The following is a 12,500-nucleotide window of genomic DNA, read 5'->3' as shown; positions in this document are numbered from 1 at the left end:
AAAAGATTAAGAGAAAATTTCCCTTTGTTTTTCTATGCATTCATTTTGATATAGTGGTTAGAATGCAATGGTTTTCAAGAAGTGTTTGATATATAATTCACTCCAAATTCAAATTTTTTTTGCATTTTGCATTTTTTAATTTGATTATCATAACCATAGTTTATAAAAATGGATTAAGAAATGAAGATGGTATAAAAAGATGATGATGAATTCACCGAGAATGATTGTAATTGAGCTGATGCGTGTAATTCGGATTCTGCCATAGTAAAGTAACACACTTTTTCTGTTCCTGATATAATGTCACTGACATAATCATGCGTGTGTGTGTGTGTGTGTGTGTGTGTGTGTGTGTGTGTGTGTGTGTGTGTGTGTGTGTGTGTGTGTGTGTGTGTGTGTCTTCTCTCTCTAGACGAGCCCATGTACCGCTGTGAGGAGTGCGATGAGCTGTTTGGCACCAAGCTGGAGCTGCGGAGGCACCAGAAGTACTCGTGCGGCAGTGCCGCCTCCCTCTTCGACACGCTCAGCAGCGACGAGTTCAAGAGGGAGAAGGACGACCCCGACGAGCCCGTGCACGAGTGCAAAGACTGCGAGAAGGTCTTCCCCAGCGAATACAGGTGTGGACCTTAATAATAATTTAAAAAAAAAACGAACCCCTCTTTGCAACTAGACTTGTTGTTCTGTATATTTCCTGTGCACTTTGTATTTGCTTGTGATGTTGGCTTGATTATGTCCTCTTTTGAAAGTCGCTTTGGTTATAAAGCGTCTGCCAAATGCAATGTAATGTAATGTAATGCACTACACACCTACAGTATACTACATGAAAAACACACACTCACACACACACACACACAATAATAATAATAATAATAATAGCAAATAAAAAAAAAGAATAGTAATTTTATTTATAAAGCACATTTTCATACATAGAATGCAGCTCAAAGTGCTCTAACAATAAAAATAAAAATGGGTAGATGGGTAGAAAATTAAAAACAACAACAAACACAAACACACATGCAAACTGTCTCACACACATCCTGATAGTCATTCATTTTATTTGCCGATTACAATTACTATTTAGTATTTTTGTTATCATGTTTAACTGTTGGAATTAACAACATCTTTTTGTGATTAAATGTGTCTTAATATAATGTATTAATTAATATATTACAATGTGCATATTTTAAAATGTGTATTTTCAATGTAAGCGGCTGAATGGCTCTGTATTTCACTGATGAGGAGATGCTTATTTGACTTTGTGCTTGTTTATTTCATTAGTCTGGGCGAGCATATGATCATACACACAGAGGAGAGAGAGTATAAGTGTGACCAGTGTCCCAAGGCCTTCAACTGGAAATCCAACCTCATTCGCCACCAGATGTCACATGACAGTGGCAAGCGCTTCGAATGTGAAAACTGTGACAAGGTACATAACTTAAATAATAGGAGAGCAAAATTATTATTTTTAGATTTATTCTGCATCTTTAAATTCTATTGTCCTCAGTGCATCTCGCCATATTGTTTTTTATCTTAAGTGGGCGATGTGAAAGTAGCCAAAGTTAATTATCAAACACACGTATGTGCTCTTTCCATTTAGGTTTGCCAGGGATATAGAACCCTTCAAATTCATGCTTGATTTTATTATTTTAAATGTGTGGGTGTAGCCTATGCGTGTATAATTGTATAAATATCATATAATTAAATCCATGTAGGTTAATCAACATAAATGCTAAGGGATATCATTATGCGTATATAGCCTATGGAATAATAATTATTTTATTGTTTAGTATAATTTAACTTTTACCTTTGTGTGTGTGTTCATACATGTGTGTCTATTTGTATGAATGTCTGCTTATGCGCCTGTGTGTGTGTGTGTGTTTGTGTGTGTGTGTGTGCGTGTGTGCGAGCGTGTGAGAATATGTGAGTGTGTGAGAGTGTGAATGTGTGCATGTGTGCGTGCATGAGTGTGTGTGTGTGTGTGCGTGTGTGCGAGCGTGTGTGAGAGCGTGTGCCATTGTGTTAGCCTATTCCAGTGTAGTACTTGTCTGTATGATATGATATGATGTCTCTTTACACGTGGCCCCCCTTGTCTATCTATGTGACCCTTAGCGTGCCCCCCTGTCACCTGCACAGGTGTTCACAGACCCCAGTAATCTGCAGCGCCACATCCGCTCGCAGCACGTGGGCGCCCGGGCCCACACGTGCCCAGAGTGTGGCAAGACCTTCGCCACGTCGTCGGGCCTCAAGCAGCACAAGCACATTCACAGCAGTGTCAAGCCGTTCATCTGTAAGTCTCAGCCATCAGCATCCTCTCTAAGATATCATTTCCCGTGTCCAAAGGCCTCCAGTCTTTCCTCAAACTCCCACGACAGTGACCTCTGTCGTGTTATAGGTCAGAGCAATCCTCAATGCAATTCTAGAGCAATTATTTTCTTTTTTTTTCTCTTACTGTTTCTGCTTTCTGTTCTTCTGTTCTGTTTCTGTTTGTCTCTTTTTTTCCGCTTTCCTGCTCAGTGTTTTTTTTTATATGTTTTTCTTTTCTTTCTTTACCTTTATTTGTGTTCGCTCCTTGGTTTGCTTATGTTTCTTATCGGTTTTGTTTGTGATTGTTTTATTTTTGCTTCTGTCTCCCCTTGCCTCCCTTTATCATTTTGTTTGTGTTCTTCCCTCTCTTTTCTTTCCTTCTTTCTTTCATGCCTTCTTCTTTTTCCTTCTTCCTGCTTTTTTTGCCTTGTTTCGTAACCTCTCCCACTCCCTCCTTTGTTGATTTTGCTTGTGTGCGTGTATGTATAAATTTGTGTGTGCAAGTGCGTGCGAGTGTGTGTGTGCGTGCGCGCGCGCGTGTGTGTGTGTGTGTGTGTTTGTACATGTGTGTGTGTGTTTGTACATATGTGTGTGTGTGTGCGTGTGTGCGTGCGTGCGTGCATGTGTGTGTGTGTGTGTGTGTGTGTGTGTGTGTGTGTGTGTGTGTGTGTGTGTGTGTGTGTGTGTGTGTGTGTGTGTTTGTACATATGTGCGTGCGTGCGTGCGTGTGTGTGTGTGTTTGTACATGTGTGTGCGTGCGTGTGTGTGTATGTGTGTGTGTGTGTGTGTGTGTGTGTGTGTGCGTGCGCGCGTGCGTGCGTGTGTGCGTGCGTGCGTGCGTGCGTGCGTGCACTCTCGTGTGCATGTCAGTGTGTGTGTGTTGCCCTTTTGAGGGGTCCCTAATTGCTTTTCTATGGCTCGGGCAGATTTGACATGTAAAGGTACCAATGTCTCTGTCACCGGCTATGTCCCGCTTGACGGACGCTGAATCGATGCCATCCTTCTCATCTCATCCTCTCATCATCATCCTCCTCTCCTCATCCCTCCATTCCATTCCCCACCTCCTCCCTCCTCCCTCCTCCCTCGCTTTTTTACTACCTCTCCCCCTCCTTTATTTCTGTGCTCCTCCGCTGCCTCTCTGCACTCTCATTTGATTGGTGATGCCTATGCATGCATATGTCAATAATATCCATGCATATGTATCCTGATGATGATGTCTGCACAATGCTACCGCATAATATGTTGATGATGTGATGATTTACGCTCTTTAATAAGAGTAATCTGCTAATGGTGTAAATAAAAATCTGTGCTAGTCCACTAAAGAGTTTAAACTGCTGCGTTTCTTCTCTCCTGTGAACTCCTACCCATGAGTTTGGTCAGGAGAGGCAGAACTGTTGTTTCCAGTGACACAGGCTGCAGCATGAGCCAGTAATATGATGTCATATTGATGTAATATCTTCTAATAAATAATGTGAAATAATAGATTTGGTGGACAATGTCGAATTAACCCTTAGTGCTCCTGTGTGTCTCTTCCCCTACTCCACCCCCTCCCTCCTCCCCTCCTTCACTCCTCTCTCCCCTCCTTTTATCCCCTGCACTCTCTCTCTCTCTCTCTCTCTCTCTCTCTCTCTCTCTCCCTCTCTCTCTCTCTCTCTGTCTCTCTCGCTCTCTCTCTCTCTCTCTCTCTCGTCCCCTGCCCTGCTCCCTGCTTGTCCACGTCCTCTTCACCAGGCGAGGTGTGCCACAAGTCCTACACGCAGTTCTCCAACCTGTGCCGGCACAAGCGCATGCACGCCGACTGCCGCACGCAGATCAAGTGCAAGGACTGCGGCCAGATGTTCAGCACCACCTCCTCCCTCAACAAGCACCGGCGCTTCTGCGAGGGCAAGAACCACTACGCCCCCGGCGGCATGTTCTCCTCCGGCATCCCGCTCACCTCCAGCCCCATCATGCCCAAGGCCAAGGCGCACCACCCGGGCCTCAACCACGCCGGCCTGGGCTTCGGGGACTACTTTCCATCGCGCGCCCACCCCCACCACGGCGGCCTGCCCTTCTCCCCGACGCCGCCCGGCTTCCCCACGCTCGCCCACGGCTTCCCCGGCATCTTCCCGCCCTCGCTGTACCCGCGAGCCCCCCTGCTGCCCCCCAGCTCCCTCCTCAAGAGCCCCCTGGGTGGTGGGCAGCAGCAGCTGGACGGGAAGCTGCCTCGTAGCCCCCTGGACGGCCCTCCGCTCTCGCTGGTCACCTCCATGGGTAATAATAGCACCCCGGGCAACGCCGGCGGTCACAACAACAGCCACGGCGGGCAGTCGGAGTCGGAGCGCGGCGGCGACGGGGTCAAGAGCGAGCTGATGTTCCCCGGCGAGGGGAAGGTGGGCAAGGGCAAGCTGAGCGACGGCTCGGACGCCAGCGACCTGGAGGACGTGAACACCACCAGCGGCACGGACCTGGACACCACCACGGGCGAGAACACGGCGTCCGGCTCCGAGCTGGAGAGCGACGCCGAGGAGAGCGAGCGCGAGCGCGAGAAGCGGGAACGCCGGAAGCAGCAGCGCCAGCTGCAGCAGCAGCAGCAACAGCAGCAACGGCAGGAGGCCGAGCAAAGAGCTGCAGCCAAACACGACGAGCTCCTCAACAGCGGCTCATTGGCCGGATCGGCCCATCCGTCAGCCACCGCAGGCCCCGATAGGCCGGCCTTCCTGGGAGGAGGCGGTGCCGGACCGCAGCACTCCTTCTTCCCGCCCCCCGACGAGCAGGCCCTGCCACCCAGCGGCGCGTCCGCCGCCACCGACTCCATCAAGGCCATCGCCTCCATCGCCGAGAAGTACTTTGGGCCGGGCCTGATGGGCCTGCAGGAGAAGCAGAAGATGGCCGCGCTGCCCTACCACTCCATGTTCCCCTTCCAGTTCCTGCCCAACTTCCCGCACTCGCTCTACCCCTTTGCCGACCGGGCCCTCAACCCCAACATGTTCTTCAAGGCCGAGCCCAAGTCGCCTCGCGAACAGCAACAACAGCAGCAGCAGCAGCAGCAGCAGCAGCAGCAGCAGCAGCAGCAACAGCACTTGCAGAAGATGATGGGTGGTGGTTCTCTACCCGGCGCTGTTCCCACCACACCAGGAGGTGGCGGCGGCGAGTCCCCCTTCGACCTCAGCAACAAGCCCAAGGAAGTGAAGCCGCCCGCTGTCGTAGGCCCGCCTCCTGTCGGCAAGTCGGCCAATCCCATTGGCTCGTCCCTCCTCTCGGGCGAGGACCAACCTCTGGACCTGAGCATCGGCAGCCGCAACCGTTCCAGCAGCCACAACGGAGGCCTAGCGCCCCCTAGCGAGCAGCGCAAGAACCACATGTACAGCAGTGGTAGCAACAGCAGCGGTGGTGGGGGAGGTGGTGGGGGAGGAGGAAAGATGCCCACTAAGGAGGAGCTCCAGGGTCCTGGCCAATCACAAGGCCTGCACCCGTCGCCGCTGTCCCAGATCCCCCTCTCATTGGCCCAGCACATGGGCTCGCCACAGCAGCCCTCCCTCCACTACGCCAAGCCCTCACCCTTCTTCATGGATCCCATCTACAGGTATTTCAGACCGAGGGCTGCTTATGTGTGTGTGTGTGTGTGTGGTGTTTCACTTCAATAAATGATGACAATGGCCCTGCCGTGGCCTAACGCAAGGGCACTGGACTACTACTCTGGCGACCCGGGTTCGATTCCAATCCGGCCCGGGTCATTTTACCTACCCTTCCCCATCTCTCTCTCTCCCCACTCGTTTCCTTTCTCTCCTCCACTGTCCTGTCAAAAATAAAAGCAAAATACCCCCCCCCCCCAAAAAAATAGATACATGATGACAATGAATTGTGAAGGCAGTGTGTTCTACCTATGAAATTAAGAGTTTACAGTAGTTGTAAGCAAATGGACTTGAGAGGCAGTATGGTCCTAAACTTTGGATCTTCATACAGTACAGTATATATCTGGTTGATGAAAAAAAGAACAATTCTGGGTTATGTGTGGGTGTGTGACATGTGTACATAACTATTAGCATAGGATAAAAGGCCGTACACACACATCGATACTAGTTACTTGCTCAGCGAATGAAGTCAATAGAATGTCGATGTGTTCCAGCAAGACTCGCAGGCGAGTATGCGAGTACTGTACAAGCGATGCGATGTGGGTGGATCCCAAGTTGAAAATATTTTATCTTCGAGCGAGATGAGTAAGCGAGTAACCAATTGGAATGCAGAGCTCGGTACTTCTCGCATGTTCTTGAACTTTGAACTTTCAGCGAACGTTCCATGAAAGAGTGGCGAGTAGGCGAGCAAGCAAAAAGCTAGCTTTGTGTGTGTACGTCGCTTTAGAGTGTGAGAACATGTGCTGAATGTGTGTATGGGTTTTAACATGTAAGCTAAAGTGTGTGTTGTCCCCCTGCGCGCGTACGTAACCCTTGGTCTTGCTGTCCAGCAGGGTGGAGAAGAGGAAGCTGGTGGACCCTGTAGGAGCACTGAAGGAGAAGTACCTACGCCCCTCGCCCCTGCTCTTCCACCCTCAGGTAATCAAGTCATACACACATGCAGTACAGTAGAGTTACACACATTTAATCAAACACACACACCCACACACGTTAATACAAAAACATACAGACATACACACACTGACACCCTCACTCACTCACTCACTCACTCACTCACTCACTCACTCACTCACTCACTCACTCACTCACTCACTCACTCACTGACTCTCAGCAGTCTGACAAACATATGGTACACACACTCCCACCACACATGCTGTATCTTTTTCTATTACACACAGACTTTTCCTTACAAGAACCTCAGGCCTTTCCCCCAGTTCCTCCACACCATGCAGGTGAATTACACACACACATTACATTACATTACATTACACACACTCGTCGGTGAACACACACAACATATCTCTCACTCCCTTTCTGTCTTGTACACACACACACACACACACACACACACACACACACACACACACACACACACACACACACACACACACACACACACACACACACACACACACACACACACACACACACACACACACACACAGAGGGGATCCCATTACAGTCCCGTTAATTTATCCTCCTGTGTGCTTATGATATTGTGATATGTAGCATCACCTGAATTTATAGGCCGCTCAGCTGTGCTCAGCACACTGCAAATGAATAGCACATGGAGGCTAGCAAGAGGAGGACAGGAGCCCTGATGATTTACTCTCTCTCTCTCTCTTTCTTTCTCTCTCTCTCTCTCTCTCTCTCTCTCTCTCTCTCTCTCTCTCTTTCTTTCTCTCTCTCTTGTCTGTCTGTCTGTATCTCTCTCTATCTCTCTCTCTCTCTCTCTCTCTCTCTCTCTCTCTCTCTCTCTCTCTCTCTCTCTCTCTCTCTCTCTTGTCTGTATGTCTCTCTCTCTCTCTCTCTAGCTCTCTCTCTCTCTCTCTCCCACTCCCTTTTTTTTCTCTCTCTCTCTCTCTCTCCATTTCATTTTCTCTCACTCTTTCTCTATCTCACTACAGTATATCCCTCTTCACCTCCAAATCCACTTCTCGCTGCTTCATTTTCAATATCAGTTTCCCTCCAGTCCGTGCCTCAGTTGTTTTCTCCACCTCTCAGTTAGTCAGAGTTGACTGCCCCATTTCTCTACCTCCCAGTTCTTCTACTCTATCCCTCCATCTCTCTGTCTGGCTCGTCTCTCCTTCTCTTCCCCTGAACTCCTGGGAGAGAGGCTGGCTCCTAGCTTTAACAAGAGGATTTCAGGTTCCCAGCATTCTCCATCTCTCAGGGACAGCCCAGGCAGTAAGCAGCCGCCATAAAAAAAAAACAGAAATCATTAAAAAAATAAAAAGTCCTATGGCGCTATGGCGCTACGGTGGCCCTGACGTGCCAAACAAAGCCAAAGTTCACAGCATTATCTCTGAGGCTTTGAAAAATCATCTCGGGGCCTTCCCCACCCCCCCACTACCCTCCACCCCCACACACACCCCCACACACACACTTCCACCCATCGCCACCCCCCCCCCCCCCCCCCACACCCCCCCGCCTGGGGACCTGATTGTTAGTTTGGCCTATCCAGTCCCATTCCCACCTTTGAGTCCTGATAAACAATGATGATAGCATTATTAATATTGACCTTTAGAGCCTGGGCCACTCCAATACTCCACTCCTCCACTCCTCCCCCTCCCCCTCCTCCATTCAGCCCCACTGTGCGCCTCTCTCTCTCTCTCTCTCTCTCCGCTCCTCTCGGCCCGGCTCCACTCCACTGCACTGCACTGCGCTACACTCCTGTGTGTCCCACGCGGAGCCTAAACTTAGCCAGCACATTGTTCTCCCCTCTCCTCCCCACCCCCACCTCCACCTCCCCCACCTCCTCCACCTCCCCCCTTTAGCTGCCGTGGCGGAGTGCGGCGCTAATAACTTCCCGTGCCGGTTCTCCCCTGGCCGGCCAGATAATGTCTCCGCGTCCATCAGCCCGCTTCCTGTGTTTGTGTCCAGCAGAATGGGCCCTCTTGTTGGGAACTGGGCTATCGCGGCTGGGGATCTGCTCCCCTTGCACTGTAGCAAGAGGCCGCACAGCAGCGGTGGTGGTGGTGGAGGTAACGGCAGACAGCAGAGATCTTCAGCAATGTGGAGGCAGCGGTAGCAGCAGTAGCAGCAGTATCAGCGGGCAGTAGCAGCAGCGATGGTGGTGGTGGTGGTAACGGCAGACAGCAGAGATCTTCAGCAATGTGGAGGCAGCGGTAGCAAGAGGCCGCACAGCAGCGATGGTGGTGGTGGTGGTAACGGCAGACAGCAGAGATCTTCAGCAATGTGGAGGCAGCGGTAGCAGTAGTAGCAGCAGCGATGGTGGTGGTGGTGGTAACGGCAGACAGCAGAGATCTTCAGCAATGTGGAGGCAGCGGTAGCAGTAGTAGCAGCAGCGATGGTGGTGGTGGTGGTAACGGCAGACAGCAGAGATCTTTAGCAATGTGGAGGCAGCGGTAGCAAGAGGCCGCACAGCAGCGATGGTGGTGGTGGTGGTAACGGCAGACAGCAGAGATCTTTAGCAATGTGGAGGCAGCAGTAGCAGCAGTGATGGTGGTGGTGGTGGTAACGGCAGACAGCAGAGATCTTCAGCAATGTGGAGGCAGCGGTTGCAGCAGTAGCAGCAGCGATGGTGGTGGTGGTGGTAACGGCAGACAGCAGAGATCTTCAGCAATGTGGAGGCAGCGGTAGCAGCAGCGATGGTGGTGGTGGTGGTAACGGCAGACAGCAGAGATCTTTAGCAATGTGGTGGCAGCGGTAGCAGCAGTAGCAGCAGCGATGGTGGTGGTGGTAACGGCAGACAGCAGAGATCTTTAGCAATGTGGTGGCAGCGGTAGCAGCAGTAGCAGCAGCGATGGTGGTGGTGGTAACGGCAGACAGCAGAGATCTTTAGCAATGTGGTGGCAGCGGTAGCAGTAGTAGCAGCAGCGATGGTGGTGGTGGTGGTAACGGCAGACAGCAGAGATCTTCAGCAATGTGGTGGCAGCGGTAGCAGTAGTAGCAGCAGCGATGGTGGTGGTGGTGGTAACGGCAGACAGCAGAGATCTTTAGCAATGTGGAGGCAGCGGTAGCAAGAGGCCGCACAGCAGCGATGGTGGTGGTGGTGGTAACGGCAGACAGCAGAGATCTTTAGCAATGTGGAGGCAGCGGTTGCAGCAGTAGCAGCAGCGATGGTGGTGGTGGTGGTAACGGCAGACAGCAGAGATCTTCAGCAATGTGGTGGCAGCGGTAGCAGTAGTAGCAGCAGCGATGGTGGTGGTGGTGGTAACGGCAGACAGCAGAGATCTTTAGCAATGTGGTGGCAGCGGTAGCAGTAGTAGCAGCAGCGATGGTGGTGGTGGTGGTAACGGCAGACAGCAGAGATCTTCAGCAATGTGGTGGCAGCGGTAGCAGTAGTAGCAGCAGCGATGGTGGTGGTGGTGGTAACGGCAGACAGCACAGATCTTTAGCAATGTGGACAGAGGCGATTCTAGGGTAATGTGGGGCCCCCAGCGAAAATTCAAAGGAACCAACATTTGAAACAAAATTGCCATACCATAGTAAAGTGTGAGCTGTTATTCACCATATTGGGGCTTGGGTGCCCCAAGCGGCTGCCTGCCCAGCCTGGTGACAAGATGCGCCTCTGAATGTGGAAGCAGCGGTAACAGCAGCAGTAGCAGCCTCTTTAACTGAACACACACATGTACAGACACATACAGCAGGGGTGGAACTTAATTTTTTTCACTGTGGCAGGTAGATTTTAAAATCTACCAGTCACTAGCCATTTTTACCAGTAAAAGTGACTGGTGGGTTGAAAAATGTACCAGTCACCACTGAAATTTACCCGTCATTGGCAGGTGGACGGGTGCTTATTTCCATCCCTGATATAAAGTACAGGTACGGAATCACACACCCCTACATATACACAGACAAGACAGACACATACATACACACACACACACACACAAAGACACACTCTCTGTCTATCTGTCTCTGTCTCTGTCTCTGTCTCTCTCTCTCTCTCTCTCTCTCTCTCTCTCTCTCTCTGTCTCTGTCTCTGTCTCTCTCTCTCTCTCTCTCTCTCTCTCTCTCTCTCTCATATGCACGCACGCATGCACACACACAGAGGCGATTCTAGGGTCAGGTGGGGCCCCAAGCGAAAATGCAAAAGAATGAACATTTGAACCAAAATTGCCACTACTGTGGTAAAGTGTGGGCTGTTATTCACTATCTAGGGGCTTGGGGCCCCAAGCGGCTGCCTGCCTTGCCTGGTGGCAAGATGCACCTCTGCACACACGCATGCAGGCACACACGGACGCCGCACATGCACAGGCTGTTGGAGAGCATAGGCCAGGGCATAGCTGCATAGCTGCATAGCTGCATTGCTGTCCTCTGTCTGTCCAGATGAGTGTGGCTGCTGTAGGGCAGAGTTGGCCATCCAGATGCTACATGCTCTGGTGTTTGTCTTGTGTGTTTGTGTGTTTATGTTTATATTTACAAGCTTCCTTCCTCATCTTTGTAATCTCCTGAGGCTTCTTCAACCTTCAGTGTAATCTATTTGTGTTTGTGTGTGTGTGTGTGTGAGAGGGGCAGGGGATGTATCCATGTGTGTGTGTGTGTGTGTGTGTGTGTTTATCCGTGTGTGTAATTGTGTGCAACAAGCAGAGATCTGGATTTCTCAGACAGATAGGAAACCGGCGAGCTATCTATATCTGCCGGGAGGGAGGAAGCATCTTTGTGTGGCTCTCTGGTGTTTGTGTACAAAGACAGGGAGGGGGTGGGAGTGGGACGTGGGGGTGGGGTGGGGTGGTCAAGGGTAAATAGTGTGTCATCGCTTTGACTTGTTTCAGATTGTCTCATGTCATGCGTACACACACAAACACAGGCACACACACACTCGCGCGCACACGCACACACACACGCACACACACACACGCACACGCACACACACACACACACACACACACACACACACACACACACACACACACACACACACACACACACACACACACACACACACACACACACACACACACACACACACACACACACACACACAGACACACGCATCCGTAGCAGCTCCGCTGCAAGTCTACCTGAGCTGTTCTTTCACACGGGACAGAGCGTCGTGACGTCTCCCATTGTATATCAAAGCCCATGGCCACGCAGTACAAGTACAATACAGTCCAGAACCTGCCCAAGTTTCCCAGATTTCATCTCCATCTCCGTCTAACAAACACACAAATAAATAAACAAACAATGCCAGAGCCCCTACTAATCGCTCCCAATGACGGCACTACAATTCGGGCCGAGTCACTTATGTCACCGCTGCTGCCGAGTCGACGCCACCACGGACGCCCGGCCTCCACCTTAGACTCGGCGACTCTGGTCCACTCCGGTGAGCCAGCAGCGTGTCTGAGTCACATCTCTGGCCCAGGAAGGATGTGAGTGAGCGGGTGGGTAGGGACCAGGGACCAGGGACCAGGGACCAGGTGGGGGAGAGGGGAAGGGAGGCTGGACGAGAGGCACCAGGCTGGGGTAGTGGCGAAGCGTGGTGGTGGTGGTGGTGATGGTGGTGGTAGGAGGGTGGGTTCGGAGGAGAGACGAGAGGCTGGGAGAGGGGAGGCTGGATGAGAGGCACCAGGCTGGGGTAGTGGCGAAGCGTATGGTGGTGGTGGTGGTGGTGGTAGG

At 51.1% G+C, this 12,500-nt stretch overlaps 1 protein-coding gene across 11 annotated transcripts in view; it reads left to right on the top strand.

The window, feature by feature from the left end:
• The window catches only part of prdm16 (PR domain containing 16), a 422,829-nt gene that overhangs the window by 386,010 nt on the left and 24,319 nt on the right, over positions 1-12,500 (top strand). For 3 of the 11 annotated variants that reach the window (XM_063207984.1, XM_063207982.1, XM_063207991.1), the window contains 6 exons: positions 410-614; positions 1,276-1,423; positions 2,107-2,389; positions 4,033-5,866; positions 6,746-6,833; positions 7,094-7,147. In XM_063207984.1, coding sequence (XP_063064054.1) covers positions 410-614; positions 1,276-1,423; positions 2,107-2,389; positions 4,033-5,866; positions 6,746-6,833; positions 7,094-7,147 — 2,612 coding nt within the window. The remainder of the gene's footprint in view (positions 1-409; positions 615-1,275; positions 1,424-2,106; positions 2,390-4,032; positions 5,867-6,745; positions 6,834-7,093; positions 7,148-12,500) is intronic. The other 8 variants (XM_063207983.1, XM_063207990.1, XM_063207985.1 and 5 more) reach the window with 8 other exon arrangements.

This window comes from Engraulis encrasicolus, chromosome 10 (assembly GCF_034702125.1).
Source record: "Engraulis encrasicolus isolate BLACKSEA-1 chromosome 10, IST_EnEncr_1.0, whole genome shotgun sequence".
NCBI classification, from domain to species: Eukaryota; Metazoa; Chordata; class Actinopteri; order Clupeiformes; family Engraulidae; genus Engraulis; species Engraulis encrasicolus.
The sequence above is the reverse complement of the archived record's forward strand: the minus strand, read 5'-3'. Positions and strand labels throughout refer to the sequence as shown.